The sequence below is a fragment of the Cucumis melo genome, chromosome 10 (assembly GCF_025177605.1).
Source record: "Cucumis melo cultivar AY chromosome 10, USDA_Cmelo_AY_1.0, whole genome shotgun sequence".
Lineage (NCBI taxonomy): Eukaryota > Viridiplantae > Streptophyta > Magnoliopsida > Cucurbitales > Cucurbitaceae > Cucumis > Cucumis melo.
Window position 1 is genome coordinate 3,096,091 of NC_066866.1, and position 18,999 is coordinate 3,115,089.

The window sequence follows — 18,999 nt, forward strand, 5'->3', positions numbered from 1 at the left end:
ATAGTCATCCATGTGTGCTTTTCCGATTTAACTTGTATGGCCAAACCATTTTTCCTATATATTCCACAACAAATCACCTTATCCCTTCAATAAAATCTTAATCCAATTGACTAACCACATTTTTAGAGTATTATCACAACACTAATCTAATTTTATAACAATTTCCCCAAAACAATGGCAAATTTTAATTTCTTTAATCCAAAACTTGCGGTCGGTCAAGAACTCGCATATCCTTCATGTGTTGTTTATAGTCCTTCATGTGCTTTTTTTGTTCAATTCACTAGTATAGCCAAAAATTTTATATCCTATAACCATGTCTACGGGAAATCACCTAAACCTTAAAATAAAAATTTAATTCAATTAGCTAATATCACTCTTAATACACTATCTCAATACTAATCCAATTTGATAATCTCTTTTCCAAACAATGAAAAGAGATATTTAAACCTAAACATGATGCAAAGCCACACTTAAACCAACTTTCAAATCGAAGCTTTTCTTTTTTAGTCGTTTATAATCCTCTACGTGTCTTTTTCCAATTTCATTTGTATAGTCAAACCTTTTTCCTCTATCTGACCACGACAAATCACGTCATCACTTCAATAAAAACTTAATCAAATTGGTAAATCAGAGTCTTGCTACACTATCACAGCACAAATCCAATTTGATAATCTTTTCTCCAAAAAGTGAGGAGTTATTTAATCTGAAACCTACATATCCTAACTTATATTTTGTGTCATCTATAATCCTCCATGAGTCCTTTTCAATTTCATTTGTATAGTGAAACCTTTTTTTCGTATATTCATGTTCACGACAAAGCACCTAGACCCTTGAAGAAAAATTCAATCAAATTGGCTAGTCTCACTCATACTGCACTATCAATACTAAATCCAATTTGTTAATCTTTTCTACAAACAATGGCAAGAGTTCCTCCTTAATCCTAAACTTGAAGTTCATACCACACGTCAATCTAAAACTCGCATATCCTTGTAATTTTATTTTTGTGTCGTTAATAGTCTACCATGTGTCTTTTCTCAATTACATTTATATAGCCAAACTTTTTTTTTCCTATATCCATCTTCATGATAAATCACATCTTTCCTTGAATAAAATCTTAATCCAATTGGCTAATCACAATCTAAGAGCATTGTCTTAATACTAATCCAATTTGATAATTTTTTCTCCAAACAATGACAAAGAGTTCTTTGATCTCGAATTTGTAGACCAATGGCACACTTCAATTAAAAACTCTTATATCCTAACTTTTTGTTTTATGTCTCCATGTTCAAGGCAAATCACCTCATCCCTCAAACAAAAACTTAATCCAATATGTTAATCTCACTATCAGTGCGATATCTCAAAATTTAATCAAATTTAAAATTCATTTCTAAAACAATGGCAACATTTATTTGATTCTAAATTTCTAATCCAACGTCACACTTTAGTCCAAAACTCTCATATCTTAAATAATATTTTTGTGTTGCCTATAGTCCTCCATGTGTCTTTTTTCAATTTCATTTGTATAGGCAAATCTTGTATCCATGTACATGACAAATCAATTTATCCATTAAATAAAACTCAATTCAATTGGCTAATCTTACATTTAGTATACTATCTCAACGCTAATTCAACTCGACAAACTTTTCTCCAAACAATGGCAAAAGTTATTTGAAATTCAATATCACACTTCAATCCAAAACTTCTCTTAATTCATAGTCCTCCTTGTGTTGTTTTTCAATTTCATTTGTGTAGCCAAACATTTTTTCTTATATCCATGCCCATGAAAAAGCACCTAGAGCCTTGAGTAAAAACTTGATTCAATTGGCTAGTCTCCCTCTTAATTCACTAGCAACACTTAATCAAATTTGATAATCCTTTCTCCAAAAAATCGCAAAGAGTTCTTTAATTATCTCAAACTTGTAGTCCAAAGGCACACTTAAATCAAAAACTCTTATATCTTAACTTTTCGTTTTGTGTTGTCTATAGGCAAACGGTTGTTTCAAAATCCATGTCCAAGGCAAATCACCTCATCCCTCAAACAAAACTTAATCCAGTATGTTAATCTCACTATCAGTGCGATATCTCAACATTTAATAAAACACTCTCATATTCTACTTTAATGTTTTTGGGCCGTCTATAGTCCTCCATTTGTCTTTTCTCAATTTCATTTGTACAACCAAACTTTTTTTCTTGTATCCATATCCATGGCAAATCACCTTATAACTTAAATAAAAATTTAATCCAATTGACTAATCTCACTTTTATGCACCATATCTCAACACTAACCCCAAATTGATAAACCTTTTTCCAAACAATGGCAAAATTTATTTACTCCTGAACTTAAAGTCCAGTACCATACTTCAATCCAAAACACTCATATCCTAAACTATTCTTTTCTACGGTCCTCCATGTGCTTTTCTCAATTTCATTTGTATAGCAGCCAAACTTTTTTATCTATATCCATTTCCGCGACAAATCACCTAGACCCTTGAATTAAAACTTAATCTAATTGGTTAGTCTCACTCTTAATACACTATCAACACGTAATCTAATTTGATAATCTTTTCTCCAAACAATGGCAAGAGTTCATCCTTAATCAAAACTTGAAGTCCATACCAACACTTCAATCCAAAAAAACACACCCTCTGAATTCTAAGCATCGCTCAACAAGAAAAGCCAGGAATTCAGAGGGTGCAGTACCAAAAAGTCAGTATGTCCCATCAGATCCTGGGAGTAGTCCCAGTCCGGCTCTAGGACTACACCTAGGATCTAATGGGAATTAAAGACTTTCTAGGACTACACCCCCTAAAATTCTTGGCTTCTGTTGCTGACCGATGCTTGGAATTCATATGGTGCATTTTTTAACTCGCATATCCTTAGTTTTCTTTTAGTGTATAGACCATGTGTCTTTTTTCCAATTGCATTTGTATAACCAAACTTTTTTCTTATATCCACGATAAATTGCCTTTTCCCTTTACTACTTAATAAAAATCTTAATTCAATTGGCTAATCACACTCTGGGAGCACTATCTCAATACGAATCCAATTTAAATAATCTTTTCTCCAAACAATGACAAGACTTCTTTAATCCCAAATTTTTATGTCACACATTAATAAAACTCTCATATCCCAACAAATGTCCATGACAAATCACGTAGTGCACTATCTCAACGCTTCATGATAATTCTTTCCCCAAAAAATAGCAAAATTTTTTAATCCAAAACTTGAAGTTCAATACCACATCATTTCAATCCAAAACTCTCGTATTTTAATCAATAATACTCCATGTGTCGTTTCAATTTCAATAGTACTCCACACCTTTTTTTGCATATATTTCCACAACAAATCACTTCATCTCTTGTATAAACTACTTAATCCAACTCACCAATCTCAATCTTTAATCCAAAATTCTTGTATCTTAACTCATCTTCCTTCCTCACAACATACGTAGGCAGCAATCTATCTATTTTGTGTATTCAACCCAATAGTCCTCCATATGTCTTTTTCCTATTTTAACTTACATAGTCTAATGTTATTTTTCCATATCATCCATGACCTATCTATTAATCACACTAACTCTCCTATGTTAATCTTGTTTAAAGAATGAAAAGAGTTTTTCAACCCAAAACTTAAAGTCCAATGTCACACCTTAATCCAAAATTGTTGTTCCTAACTTATATTTCTTCCTCACAACATACATAGGCATAAACCTACATGTTAAGATAGTCCTTTTTTTTCTTTTTAAGTGTATTCAACTCAATAGTCCTCTCCATGTGCCTTTTTCCCATATAACTTGCGTAGTCTAATGTTATCTTTCCATATCGACTTATCGTTTAATCATACTTACTCCACTCTATTAATCCTTTATCTAAAGAATGAGAACAATTTTTCAATCTAAAACTTGAAGTCCAATGTCTTTAATCCAAAATTCTCATTCCTAACTTATGTTTTTTCCATTTGATAGGTTTCCATGACCCCTTTTTTAATTAATTTATTTCTATAAACCATCTTCTTTTCCTAACTTCGTGATCGAAGCAGATCACTTTGTGCATTATATTAACACTTAATCCAATTGGCTAATCTTTTTTCCAAGCAATGAAAAGACTTCTTTAATCAGAAACTTGTAATCCAATCTCGCTCTTTAATCCAAAATTTGTATATCAACTTATCTTCCTTTCTCATTACATAAATTATTCTACTTGACAATCCTCTATGTGTCTTTTCCTAGTTCATTTGCGTGGTCTATTGTTATCCTCTCATATCCATGTGTCCATGACAAATCACTTAGTGGACTATCTCAACACTTTGTCCAATTGGCTAATCATTTATCCAAAGGATGACAATATTTCTTTAATAAAGAACTTGTGCAAAAGTTCACGCTTTTAATCCAATATTATCTTCCCTTGTACATGTCTATGATATATCACTTAGTGTAATATTTGAGCACTTAATTCACTTTGCTAATCCCTTATCTAAAGAATGACAAGATTTCTTCAATGGAAAAGTTGAAGTCCAACATCACGCATGAATGCAAAATTCTTGTTTTGTCCAAGACAAGTCTCTACATTATATTAAGCTCAATCCAATTGGCTAGTCTATTGTCCGTATTGTATTAGGTTGTGGTCACTGATCTATTGTTGTCTTTCTTTTTCTTATTTTTTACTTCATAGTAATTTTGAGCATTAGTCTCTTTTCATTATCTCAATGAAAAGTTTTATTTCCTCTAAAAGAAAAAGTAACATAGAAGTGTCTTTTAATTACCCTTTAAGTCCTCTATTGCTTAATTGGTTTTTTTTTTCTTATGTTTACTTGGTATTCTTTCATTTGATCTCAAATGAAAGCTAGGAGATTATCATTACAGAAAAAAAAAAAACAAAAAACAAAAAAGATTAGTGGTAACAGCCTAAAATATTTCAAGAATATCTTTGTTGCCCTTTGTGAACTCTCAAGTTCAACATTCACAATTTAATTATTTACTCTAAAAACCTTCGCATGATAAAAAAATAAATAAATAAAAAGAAAAGAAATATGTAGTAAACATAAGACAATGGTAACCTAACCTTATTACGAGAAAAATGTTCACGATGTCAATAGAAAATTTCTTTGGTGACGAGTGTTAGAATGTAGCAACTGGGTGTAGGCTTTCTTGTCGGATGGCCCCAACTCTATTCCCTTCATTTCCATCTGAAATTATGAAAACATAGTTAATCAAATATTCTTCATTAGCAAAGAAGATGCAAACAATAATGTCATACCTGGATAAGTTAAAACCACAACATCAACAATTTCATGTTAAAGTTTGAAAAAGTAAATAGAACTAGTTATGTCTTGTATATTTCTCATATATAGTTCATGGTTACGACTTATAGGAATGTGGAATGTTAGGAAGAGCAAACTGATGAATTTCATTGTAAAACGAGGACCACATTCCAAAAACCAAATCTCAGAATCAGTTGTCTACGCTAACATTCCTTCCTATCATTATTTAGTCTATTTTTCTCCAATTATTTCTCATAGTTTAGACTCTCCTAATATCACTCTCGTTCAAATCTAAACGCAAAAGAAACCAAAATTGAAATAAAGAATAACATGGAAGTTCCGGCACTAAGTGATGATGTGCTTCCTTCCTAACCCTCTTGGATGAGTTGCAACTTACAATTTAAAAAAAATGGCAGTACATTGTCTCCAAGGATAATAATGTAATCGTAAGCTTAGCTTATGAATTCTAAGTATACGCAATAGATTATAGACTTAAAATCTCACTTATGTATTTTCTTTAGAAAAAACATTTAGTCTTAATTCAATTAACAAAGTATTTGTAATATAATTTCAAAATAATATACGATTAATATTTGGGTTGGAGTTGTTTAACTCACTGTTTTGAAAAGTTGGATAATGTTATTAAAGTTTTTTTTTAATTCACTAATATATTACAAAATGTGTGTAAGTAAATCTCTATACCCAAACAAGCTAGAAATGCTCAAGTTCAACTTTTACTCTCGAAACAAACCACAAAACTACCTGCAAAGCGTCTAAGTGGCACTCTCACCCACAAACTCAACCTAAAAAGTTCCTACTTAGTGTCTAAGAAGTGTGAAAGGCAAACTTCAATTCACAAAACAGCCATAAAGTGTGCCCAAGTTTCTAAAAACCAATCTAAAAAGTTTGCAAAAAGTGTTTTAGAAAATTTCTATACCCGAACATGCTAGAAATGTTAAACTCAACTTCCACTCTCAAACAGAACCTCAAAACAACTACAAAGAGTTTAAGTGGTTCCTTCACACTCAAACCCACAACATATTGCAACTCAAACATACAATAAGTGTGAAATATATGCACTTCAATTCTATTGATGCATGCTCGAAGACTTCAATTTTTAAAATTAGTTTAAAGAAATACCTAAGTGTTTGAAGGTGCACCTCCTTCTTGTCCTAGCCTCAACCGTTTTTTAATATCATCACCTTTGCACCGAAGATTTTGAACACCATCTTGTGTTGACTCTTCAATAATTTGTTGTATTTCCAACTATACGAAAGATTTAGTTAGATTAAATGTATCAAATAACACATGAATTTACTTAGTCATGTTAATAAGTACAAAAATTATATGTATGCATCTTTTGCCTTATCAAAATTCCAAAGTGTCTAAGAAGTGTGAAAATAGCACTTCAATTCTCAATATAACTTCAAAATGTGTAAGTGTGTAAAGGTCACATCTTCACACTCAAACCCAACCTAGAAAGTACCTTTAAAAGTGGTCTTAAGTGACACTTTAACTCTTAAAACAAGTTACAACTACTGAAGTGTTACTTTCGAACTAAAAGAAAGCCTATCCTCCATCCTTTTCGTGGAATCTTTGATACATCCATATTATTAAAAGAAAGCCTATCCTCTGTCCTATTAGTGGAATTCATGAGTCCTCCGTCTAAAGAGAAAGCCTAACGTCTCGTCTTCAATTTTTTTGGGCTCTACTTCTTTGCTTCTACGTACTAGTAAGAGGAATTTCTTTTGATGCTGCTTTGCTTCTTTGCTAAAGTTGCCTTCTACGTCCTGCTACGCAAGCCATAGGCTTGATCTTTCTTTTTGAGTTGAAGTAGTGGACAGAGAATTCTTAGTTTTTTCTTAGCAAGGGAACCTATCTTTTTTTATTTTCTCAAGACCCTACTTTCTGGATAGTGAGAGTTCTGGCTCACTCCTCACCTTATGGGTAAAGCGGTTCCACTCCGATCCTTCTACAACTCATCCTCTTTACAGGAGTTTCTGTCACTCCGATCCCTTTTTAATAGATAGATCATATCTACCCGATACTAACAAAGAAAGAACTTGTGCATCATCCTCCTAACGTAAAAGAAAAGGTTCCACTATCAAGTCGAAAGATAGGCTTCCTTCCTTTTAGTAGGTTCTTTAAGAGGAAGATTCAGATCTTGAAAGGGAAGTCCTTCGCCTTGAAGTGGCACTGCTTCTTCTAGCTTTAGCCCAGTAATTCTTTCTGCCGTTTGAAGCAAGACCCCTAGACCGCCCCGTGGGAGAAAAGGAAGAAAAAGAAAGCCTAGCGAAGCTCTAAGGAAAAAGCCTAGACCGGAAAGGAGTGCAGAGTGCAAGTGCAAAAAGAGTTAGTTGGACGTAGTTTACTACCTTTCCTTTCGATCAGAAGCGAGACAAGAATAGAAAGATCCAATTAAAAAAAGAGAATGAGAAAGACTTCTAGACAGAATTCTCAGTTGAGGAAGAAAGAAAGCGTACGTACCAGACGACCACCGGCCGAATCTCATTCATCATATCTTGCTAGGGGAATGAAGTTGAGGAAGAGTCCGCTCAACTTAGTAGGCAGAAAGGTCACACCCAGATCGGAATGAGAAAGAGCTCAGCGCCTATCCCAATAGTCAGAAGTATCCCTTTCTTCATAGGTTGCTCCACCTGTATCGGCCGAGTAAGAAGATGTGTCCGATCTTCTTTGAACGAGTTCCATCCTGAGTTTCCTCGACATCCCCTTCAGGGAGCAGGTAACCTAGTCTTTCGTAAAAGCCCTAATCTTCAAAAAAAAATGAAGGGGATAATTTCATTACATAATCATCAACAAGTAACCGAATGTACAAAAGATATTTTCATTACATAATCATCAGTAGAATAATTTGTACCTCAGAGGCTAGAAGCAAGCTTGTACATTCGTCAATACTTGGTAGAAAATCACCATAGAGCTGCCAAAAGCCCTAGCAAATATATTCCTCGACATCCCCTCAGTCAGATAAAAACCCTAATCTTCAAAAAGAAAAAGAACACTGATGGGGATTTAAGGGGATTATCCCCTTCAGTTTTTTAGAAGATGAGATAACTTGTTGAAGAAGAAGAAGATCGGTGAGATAATCCGTCGAAGACGAGGGAGACGGTGAGAGAGCAAGGCCAAAGTGAGAGAGCAATGGAGAAAGTGAGAGAGCAAGGGAGAAATCCATATCCGGTGGAAATTTTCGGGAGACAGCTGGCAAGCCATGTAACGGCTCTTTTTAGTTTGACAATCCCTTTGACCTTCTTTTATTTCTTCCGTAATTAGACTTATTTTTCATCGTATATTATTGAATTATTTTCCAACCAAATAAAAAAATGAAAAGGCATTTTTATTTTTATTTTTATTTTTATTTTTATTTTCCTTTCATTTATTTTAGTTCAGACAGTTTTCTATCTCTTTGAAGAAAAAATTAAACTTTTGTATGAGTTAAAAGAACTAACAAATATTCCTAATTATTTTTAACTGATATTAAAAATTTATTATTAAATTTATTTGATTAACCAGGGAAAACATATACCATAAATTAGGGCAATTGCATAGCTACGTAGTTCAAATAATTAATTAGGAATGTTGTTTTTATATATGTTTACAATAATATTTTTTTAAACAATGGAGTTTTTAAAAGGAATGTCAAAAATAGAGTATAATGTAAACTATTAACAAAAATAAGTAATTTAGGCAAAGTCGTGTACTCTATACACCACGACTTTGCCTGTAAGTCGTGGACGGGTCTACACTTTCTTTTTTTTTAAGATATTTAATATTTATATATTTAATATATATATATATACACAAATTGCAAGCAAAGTCGTATCGGGTACAAGAATTCGCCCAAATTATCCTATTTTGTCATTTGCCTTCTACCTATTTTTTACGTTACTTTTGAAAATCACATTATTTTAAAAAATATATTCTGTTTATAATCATATTATAAATTATTTCATTGAACATTTTAGTATGCTCTTGTTTATTAATGCATTTTAAGATGTTTGTTGAATTAAATATTGATTTCTTTCTTTATTCAATATGACACATAGAAACTTGCACGATCAACACTATAAAAGTGAAAGTTTACGTCTACAATCGATAAAGACTATGAAAACAAAATTTGAAAATAAATGATAAAAATTAAGTCAGGATTAATTTTTTCAACATTTTTGAATAATTGTTCGTGATAGTTTTAAAATCCATTTGTATTTTAAATTTTTTTCAAAATGTTTCAAATAGTATATTATAAACAATTCAATCAATTGAAAATACAAAATAAAACCGATACAAATTATTTAAATTTCAAGATAAAAACAAAATAGATGGATTCTAAATGATGGAGCCAAATTGAGTTTTGTTCAACTGTCATCTATAATGCATGTATTAGTAATCGATAGGTATGTAATTCGAATTCCTCGTCTTCTTTCAAGTGTTCTAAAATGAAAAATGTTCACTTTTATTATATCTTTAGATTTTTTTGTTAGTACCTGTTGCATGTGGATTCAAGAATTAAGGTTAGAAGAATAGTTTAAAAAATATATAATAAGACTAAAGAAATGAGGTCAATAATGAGTAGGGCTCATCTACCTCAAGAGGAGAGACTTAAGAGATCAAAAGCTTCAAATACACTAGGTTAAGAAGGGATTGAACCCTACAAACACCTATTAAGAATATTGGGTCCGTCGTCCTCGACCTCGAAGAATTTTTCATACATCCAGCTCAATAAAAAACAATAGTTGAATAAAGAATAGGGATGTGACAAAACCTATAAATAAAATCAAGAGGTGTGTAAAAAAAGTAAGTTCTTAAACCATTATCAAGTAGTATATTTTCCTTTCAATCTTCTGATCTAAGCATCATAGTGGTTGTGACATATATTTCAACGATGTCCAAAGACGAGTTGTCTTTTCCTAAAATACAAATTTAATTACAGTCATTGTAATTAGTTATATATTCTTTGATCAAATTTTGACATCAACATCGACAATGAAACATCAACCCTTCAACTTACCAATCATCAAAAATCATTTGGGCATTGTTTGCTGAAGTGGCCGAAACTCCTCCATGAGCCGATGGTAGCAAAACGACAAGTCAAAAAAGCATTAAACTTGATGCCCACATTGATAATGGTATTTTTGTCGTGTACCAACTTAAGGAACCATATGCTCTAAATGTCCTCTCACCTTCCAAATTACAAGCTCTTCGGTAAATATTCAAATTAATATTGATGATAATTAATCCATCGATTTATTTTTTAGTATAACATAAACTTAAACAATACTTTGATTTACGTACTTTTAGTTTTATTTTGTTTTTTTTCTTCCATTTAGAAATTTATTTTGGTTTATTGTTGAAATTTTAACAAAGTAATTAATTTACTAAATTTACTTCCGTATTAAAAATTAATGTTGAATCGATACTATTAGAAATAGATCTTTGTGTTAAATTTTACAAATAGAAATCAGAATGATAATTTTTTAAGTAATAATTAAAATGAACCATCATTCTTTCTTTTATTATATATAGCTGTTTGAATTATGTATCAAACGTTTAGAGTAGTTAGGATCTTTGAATCATGTTTAAATCAAAATCAATCTTATTTATTTGTTTAAATAAGGCTAAAAAGATAGTTCGGAAGGAAAGACTAAATGAAGAGAAGGAAAGGGGAACACTTTAGAACATGAAGATTGGATTTAAACAAACAATTATTTTCTTCAAGACTACGAAGCATTAGATTAGAAAGAATTACGTGAACATTAAACATAAAAATTCTAAAAAAAAATATATAGAAATACAACCAACATTATCAAGATAATATTGATGAAGGAGGCTGTCAATAAGAGGAACTAAATAAGTCAAACCACAGTCCCCCACATCTAAAATTATAAACCTTTTTTTTTTCTTAATGGACCAATTAAATTTCATCTGTACAAAAAGAAAAAGTAGAATCCCTTTATGATTTTTATCCACTGTCCAATTGAATCCAAGCAATTATTATTCTTTATTAAATCTATGCCCCCCAACAATCTTCAAGCAACACTGACAATGTCTATGCTGTCTCCGCCGCCGGACATTGTCTGGAAACTGCCGGACGACTGTGAAGCCGCCGCCGGTGACTGTCCCTCCGAGTGTGAAGTTGAGAGCTTTAAAGTTAGAGGCAAAGGGTCTTCTGGGATTCTCTCGTTAATGTTTAATTCGGCAAATTTTGGGTATGGAGATAGAGGAAGCATTGGAATTGGACGAATGATCTTGGAATTGCATGGCTTCCCCGGATAATTTGATGAATTTAGTGTTAATGTACTCACTACGGCTTTGCTATCAACGACGCCGCTGACCACGGCGGCTGGAGGTGGTTTCGCTGCATGAATCTTCACCGAGAAATTTCCTGGAGTGTTGTCTTTTTGGGGCGGTGACGGTGGCAGCGGTGGCTGCATTGCCTCGTGACCGGAAAATATCAAATCGTCTTCCTTGGATGAGCTCGTGAACTTCATATATATCAAATTAAACAGGGAAAAAAAATCAAATACAGTTAAAAAAAATTTAGACTTGTTTATATATATATTAAAAGAAATGTACCCCTGATAGTGTTTGATCTCGATCAAATTAAATTTGATCCATCTTGTTTTAAAAAAGTTAGACGTCAGTGTTATAGACTATTCAAGAGATCAATATTATCAAACTGTAGATCATAACTTTCTTTGAATGATAAGTATATACGAAAATTGCAATTTAACCCATGTTAATTGAAATTTTGAAATAATTAAAATTAGTTACTATTACTCTATAAAACACTTCTACCTTCATCATAAATATAAATTTCATTTCAAATTCTTTCTGATAGTTAATTAATAAAGTCGAAGGAATCTTGTGGAAATGAAATAATAATAATAGTAATAATACTAATAATTTGCCTTCCCACACACATACTTTGATCCTCCATCAAATCTAAATATTTATCGTCTAAAAAAAGATGAATTTTTCTTTAAAACCACCTATTATCTTTTAAAGTTACAATGTTACCAACTTTTTGTTTAAAGAATTTAAAATAAAAGAGGAAGCTTAAGAACATGGAAGAGAAAAAAGACGAAAAGTAGATCCAAAACTTAGCTATTCTATTCTAGATGGCTCCTAAATCAAGTTTTTTAGTGCGGATATTCGAACTTTCGAGCTTTGAAGACACGGGGTCATGTAACTAAACTTTAAATTAATAAAGGATAAATTTGATATTTATAGTATTTAGGTAAGGGGACTTACGGTGTGAGTAGTGATATCGAAAAGACTGGATCTACGGCGTCGCCGATTAAAATTATTCCGTCGGAGAAAATATTTCTGAGCATGACTTGCAACCTGAGTCGGGGTACGTGTCTTCACAAAATTCCTCGAAATCCCTCTCCAATCTCCCTTCCCAACTTTCTGTAATCCCAACAAAAACAGCCTATGCTCTTCCTCCGTCCACGGGATCCCTAAACCCAATAACCAATCAAAATCCAACACCATCCCTTTTTTTTTATTTTGCACAAAGTTAAATAATAATAAAAATTACCTCTCTTCCGGCCGCCGCAACGGTCCGACGGGTGAACGACGTCGTCGGAAGCATATCCGGCATCGGCGTGGTTGGAGTCTTGAATTGGAGGATGCTCTGCGTATTGTGACAGATTATTCATACTAACGCTCTTCCTAAACGAGTTACTTCCCTCCGACGTCGTTAGTCTAACTCCGAACAACATGAATCCGCCGGTGCCGTCGGCTTCCGGGCACGTGCGGGAGTTGTGGCCGTTGTTCCCGCAGAGGGAGCACGTGCGAGAGACGTTCATTTGGCGAGTGTGGAACTAAAATTAAGAGTGGAGGAAGAGGAAGAAAAGCATAAAAAGGGAGTGTGTAAGTCTGACAAAGATAAAAGCACGAGAATTTGGAAGTGGGAGAAAAGCAAAAAGCTAAAAAGGGGATCGGAAAAAGCAAAAATCAAACCTCCTTCGGTTCATCTTAATATACAAGCCGACTTACCCACCAGTACTTCTCTGGTCTTTTTCTTTTTTCTTTTTTAATTATTATTAAAATATCATTCTTAATTCCAAATAAATATTACATTTTAATAGTTTTTACAATTCAAAATATTGTGGATATTAATTTTGTTTTCTACTTATTTTTAATTTAAATTTTCGTTATTTTTAAATATAGCATGAATCAAAATACATTTTAATATATTTATAAATAATTATAGAAGTTATTTCACTTAAAATAATTTACCTTCAAATTTCGATATTTACTTTTTTAACATCAATTTTTACTTAAAACTTTTATTTTTATTTGAAGATAAATAATTGTTAATTAATTAAAAATAATTACGGTTAATAAAATTTTGCTATTTTCCATCGTTATCAACATGAAAATTTATAATTATTTTAAATTAATAAATATACATTACCATCAAATACAACCTATGAACCAAATTAACGATGTTAAACATAAAATTGTAAATTTTAAAATATAAGAACTCAATCAAAAAATTTAAAAGCATAATTAGATTGAAATAAAATTCAAAATCTAATGTTTAAAAGTAGATATATGTTTAAGAAAATATTACTATGAGTACAAAGGTGCAGTGTTTAAATTTCACATGGGTTTTTTATATATATATATTAAGAAAAGGAAAAGACTATTTTGGGTGTGCAGGTGCATAGAGTATGATGGTCCGTCAGAATCAAGCCGTAGGATCTTTAGAAGATGATTGGAAGGAAAAAGAGAAAAACAAAAAGAATAAGAAGAGAATGGTGGAGAAGGAAGAAAGGTGGAGCACCGTTGAATTAGCATATTCTATCTCATGTTTGGAATTGGAACACACACGCACACACACACGTTTTTTGATCCATTGAATTGAATTTCGGGAGATTGGCTAATAAAAAGAGAATTGGGTGAAGAGTGGACCCCACTCATCACCAACACCAACATGTTAGTTTATTTATTTATTTATTTTATTCACATACCAATATTTCTTTTTAATTAACCTCGGCCTTTCTTTGTGGCTAATGCAATGCCTATGGTGGGTTGTGGAATGCCTTTTCGTCCATGTTTAATTTTACTTTCATCCCCCCATTCTTTTTATATATGTATGTAGTACAATAATTTTGGAATTTAATTTTTTTTCAGATTAACAAAAACAAACAATTATAGACTGAGATTGTTACGTCTAAGGATAGAATTTATGATATCTAGAGAATAATAATAAATCAACCGATTAGAAAAATAAAAAAATCCAGCCAAAGATATGAGTGACACGATTTCAGTCTTGATGAATAAAACGAAAGAAATCATTAGTAAAATCGTTTATCAAAGCAAATCATATTCCACATGAGAGGGAGTTGAAAACCTGTTAATTATGAAACAACAATAGGACAAAATTCAATTTTCGAAATTGAAAATTGAATCTCTGATCTGATCTCTAGAAAGAAATATCATGTAGATTAGTTTTTTTAATTATATAGATCTACGATAAAAAAGTAAAAATAAAAATTTGAATGTTTTGTACTATATTAAATAGATGAAAAATTTTCGTAATAATATTGTTTTTCAAATTAATGACAAAAATAGAGTACCAAAAAGAATAAACAAAAATGGGATTGAAGTCTAAATCGTGGACCAAAGTCGTGTAACCGCATACAACTTTTTTTAATCCAATCATAACCAATATGATCAAATATGTAAGTGCATATAAGTTTGGTCAAATGTTAAGCCAATAACGTAGATGAGATCCACGACTTGATTGATTTGCTTTTGTCCATTATTTTTTCTTTAATCTATTGTCAATAAATATTAAAATAATATCATTTTAAAAAAAAAAATCTTAGATACATTTTAAGTTTCACATACTAAACTTTTATTTAATCCACTTTTTAGTTCAAATTGTCAAAAAAGAAAAACAAATAAATATTTAATTCAACGGTTGAAATGCCTTCTCTCTCCTCCTTTAATTCGCTGAGTGGGGGTGCCTTTCCGAATGTTTTTTTTATAATAAATAAAACTCTTAATTATTTATATATTTACTTACTTTACTCATTTTGAATGTTTTAAAATTTGTTTATTTATTTACTTATTGTGCAATCTGTTTTAGTAAGAAGATTGAAAAATTCAAACTACAAATTTATTAATACAACGTATTTCTTTTAACATTTTTAAATATAATTTAACCAAATAAAATATTTATAAAACATATAATATACGTGTGTTCATACGATCTCCTATATGATTGTTTACCCTCCTACATGATCGTTTAACTTTCCATACGATCATTTATCCTTGTACGATTCGTTTTGGTTTTAGAATTGTCTTAATGTCTTAAATCAAACTAGATCGCATGTATTCAGTTTCGATTTGGTTTTCAACTGCTTTTTGTAAATCCCTAACTAATGACTTGTATAATATCCAATAACGTTGATAGATATTGGTAGTCTATCGATCTCTATTGTTGATATAATTTGAAATTTTGTTATATAGTATAAACATTTTTAATAAAATTTTATCATTTTTTTATTAACAAAATTAATTTTGTGTTGATTTGACAGAATGGTTAGTATATATAGAGTTGGGGAAGTAATTAATTTACATTTGGGGGTGGTGAGGTGGCATTGCCACGTAAGAGAAGGCAAGTTGAAGTTTGTAACTTAGGAAAGTTGTCGCCTTCCCATTGGATTATTTGACCGAGTCATCTGTTGCCCCAGTTTTTATGCAAGTTGTTGGAGTTTGAGAAGTTTCCGTCAAGCACGTGCTGGATTTGGAGCCTTTTACTTTACTTCTCTTCTAGGTAATGGAAGAGACACGTCATCTAGTCAACTTTATTGAATATTATATTCCACGTAATCCCTTACCGTCTACGCCTCAAGGTTAAATGCTGCACTGCAGCAATCCGCAGCCGACGTGTCGGAAATCCCGTTTCCTTCTTATACCGACACGGCGTTGGCAATCGCAAATCATTTACCATGTTGTCGTCTAGGCTCCCGAAACCTAAGTGGAGTGATGCTACCGTTTTCAAATTAGTAACAATTATTTTATTTGTTATATTTATCATTTAAGCCTTTTTTTTTAGTTAAATGATAAATTAGTTTTTCCGAAAATTATTTTTAAAAAAATTAATTCAAACATAATCCAGTGAATAAACCGAATCAAAAGTTTGGAAATCTTACGCTTATCATTTTTGAAGGAAGAAACAAAAATGATCTTTCAATATATTTGGAAATATTTTACTACACCGACAAATTTAATATAGACTTGAGGGTTTCGAAATTCACTTCAACTTTAGATTCTATAGATAATATACATAAATTCAAATAATACTTATGCCAGTTATTAGCAAGCGGTAAAATTGTTGTATATCAACAAAATTTATTAATTTGCCACTATTTGACCGTAGGGAATCTAGTGATAAAGAAAAAAGGCTATTGTAGTCCTTTTACTTTATGATTTAGAAGTAAACATTTTGGTAGACTTACATAAAAAAGAAGTTACTACAACAAATGAGATAGAGTGGATTTTTGAACTTAAAAAAAAAAATGTAGTGCATGTCAATATTTGTTGTGAATAAACCAAATCAAAAGTTTAGAAATCCCACGCTTATCATTGTTATATTGGGTTTTGTTAGTTACCTAGTTTATTAACAAATGCCAAAAATAAACAATACATTTTCCTAGTTATGGAGAAGTATGGTATTGGTTAGAACTATAAAAGTTTTGTTTTCAATGAATTAACATGAAAGCAATATTGATAAATGCTTAGCTTGATCGACTATAGATATTAACGATTAAAAAGTTTATAGTTTGAATATTTGTTCCATTATATTAAAAACACAATACATAACATTTTTAAAATAAAGAAGTATGTGAGAATTTTTCAAAGAACACATAGAAAAATAATTTTGCTAAGCTGCGACTTAGCACCACACTAGCATATATTATATATTTTTTTATTTCTCTAAAATTTAAGAAACTAGAAAAGTAATACAACTCAAAAGAAAAATGATAGCTCAATCCTATAAAACTGTCTTATATTTCTTTGTCCTCGAAATGTTAGTGATAAAAACACTAATGTTGATTTATTTGTGGCAAAAGTACTACTTTTAAGTTTGGACGTTCTAACTTTAATTACATTCTCTACTAAGAGAATGAAAAAAAAATATACGTGAATAGTATAAATTCTTTAAAAAAATATTTTTGCTATTATAATTATCTACGAGTGAATAATTTTTTGTGAGAATCTCTATACCAATTTTATGGTGAACTATTGTGTTTCTTCAAATTCGAGAGCTTGTCATGTTCTTATCGTTAAAGAAAATCATGGTTTATGATTTTTTTTCTTAAGAAGTATTTTGTCTTTTCTATTATTATCTTTATCTGTAGTATTTTTTTTCCTCTAATTCTTTTCAAAATTATAAGTTAATTATTCAATAATATTACACAAAATTTTAACACTTATCTTTGTTGGTTTTTTTTTTTAATAGAAAATCTATGTTGTTATTATTGTTATTGTCATTATTATTTGCAGTTGAAGTGTGTTTTTTCCAACACGATTCAACAATTATAACACAATATTCACCAAGAAATATAGAATTTTGAATAGATGTTGAATTTTTAACAACATTTGAGACATCAAATCACATTGCAAGCCAACCAACCAACAAATACACACATGTCACTTTAATTTTTCAAAATTTTGTTGATTCGAAATTAATGATGATTGAGGTTTTTTTTTAAAAAAATTATTGGGATGATTATGTTGCTTTACGTAAAAATGTGGGAAAATATCCTATTTGCTTCCTGGATTATTGAAATATTAAGGACTAATCTCGAATCCACAAACGCATTTAATTGAATTAGTTTGCGTGATAACCATGCTTAGCTTATATATATAATTGCTTAAAATACAATTCTCCCCAACTTTTCTATTCTATTTGCCAAAAAAGTTTCACTTTAATGTTGCGGTCAAATAATTCGATTGAGCCACAAATCTAAATCAGATCATTTGTATTTCTATTTTATTTTATTCTTTCTCTTTGAATTGATAGAAAATGAGATTTTGGAATTGGTAGGAACAATTCGAATTACTCAACCCAACTTGTAAGAGTTGAATTGGAGTTGGATGAGTTTGTTTTTATTTTGGGTTGGAATTCGAGTTGCATTTTTTAAATTTGGGTTGATCAAATCCAACCCTAATTTCTAATGTTATTAAAATATATATTATAACTTATAAATATTATAATTCATCGATAATGTAAGAGATAAGTTAGATTTTGATATTTAACGTTTGAGTTTTATGATTTTTTAGATATTAATGTGTGTTATAGAAAAATTTAAGTATTTCAATTTATAAAAAAAAAACTTAAAAATAAATAAATAAATAACTTGACAACCCAAATTTAAGAGTTTGAGTTGGATTTGAAATTCTATTTGAGTTAGCCAATTTAATAAATCCTATAAATATCTCATCAAAAAATTTGGATTGATTCAAAAAATCTTCTAACTCAACTCACTTCAATCCATTTTCATATATAATCGATAGTCTTTGAAATAAAATATACTTATTCCTCTAATTTTGGTGTTTTCAAATTAAAATATGTTAGACATTCAAATTTTTGGGAAGAGTGGCTTAATAAGAAGAAAGAAAATGTTTAAAAATTGTTTTAAATAACAAATTTGCTAAAAATGTTTAAGAATATAGTTAAAGAACTATCAATATTTAATA

At 30.8% G+C, this 18,999-nt stretch overlaps 1 protein-coding gene and 1 long non-coding RNA gene across 7 annotated transcripts in view; both read right to left on the reverse strand.

Annotated features, from left to right (window-relative positions):
- The window catches only part of LOC103489057 (uncharacterized), a 32,802-nt gene extending 24,298 nt beyond the window's left edge, over positions 1–8,504 (reverse strand). For 2 of the 6 annotated variants that reach the window (XR_007824408.1, XR_007824407.1), the window contains exons 1-4: positions 8,138–8,501; positions 7,747–8,031; positions 6,400–6,525; positions 5,061–5,184 (exon numbers count right to left, since the gene is read on the reverse strand). This is a non-coding gene — a long non-coding RNA (uncharacterized LOC103489057). Of the gene's footprint in view, positions 1–5,060; positions 5,185–6,399; positions 6,526–7,746; positions 8,032–8,137 lie in introns of all 6 variants that reach the window. The other 4 variants (XR_007824410.1, XR_007824406.1, XR_007824409.1 and 1 more) reach the window with 4 other exon arrangements.
- Positions 8,505–11,055: 2,551 nt separating this feature from the next.
- LOC103489055 (transcription factor MYB1R1) lies at positions 11,056–13,273 on the reverse strand. The gene is made up of 3 exons (XM_008448058.3): positions 12,815–13,273; positions 12,526–12,734; positions 11,056–11,756 (listed from the first exon to the last, which is right to left on the reverse strand). The coding sequence occupies exons 1-3, from the start codon at positions 13,083–13,085 to the stop codon at positions 11,301–11,303; spliced, it is 936 nt and encodes a 311-aa protein (XP_008446280.2). The 5' UTR covers positions 13,086–13,273; the 3' UTR covers positions 11,056–11,300.
- Positions 13,274–18,999: the final 5,726 nt, after the last annotated feature.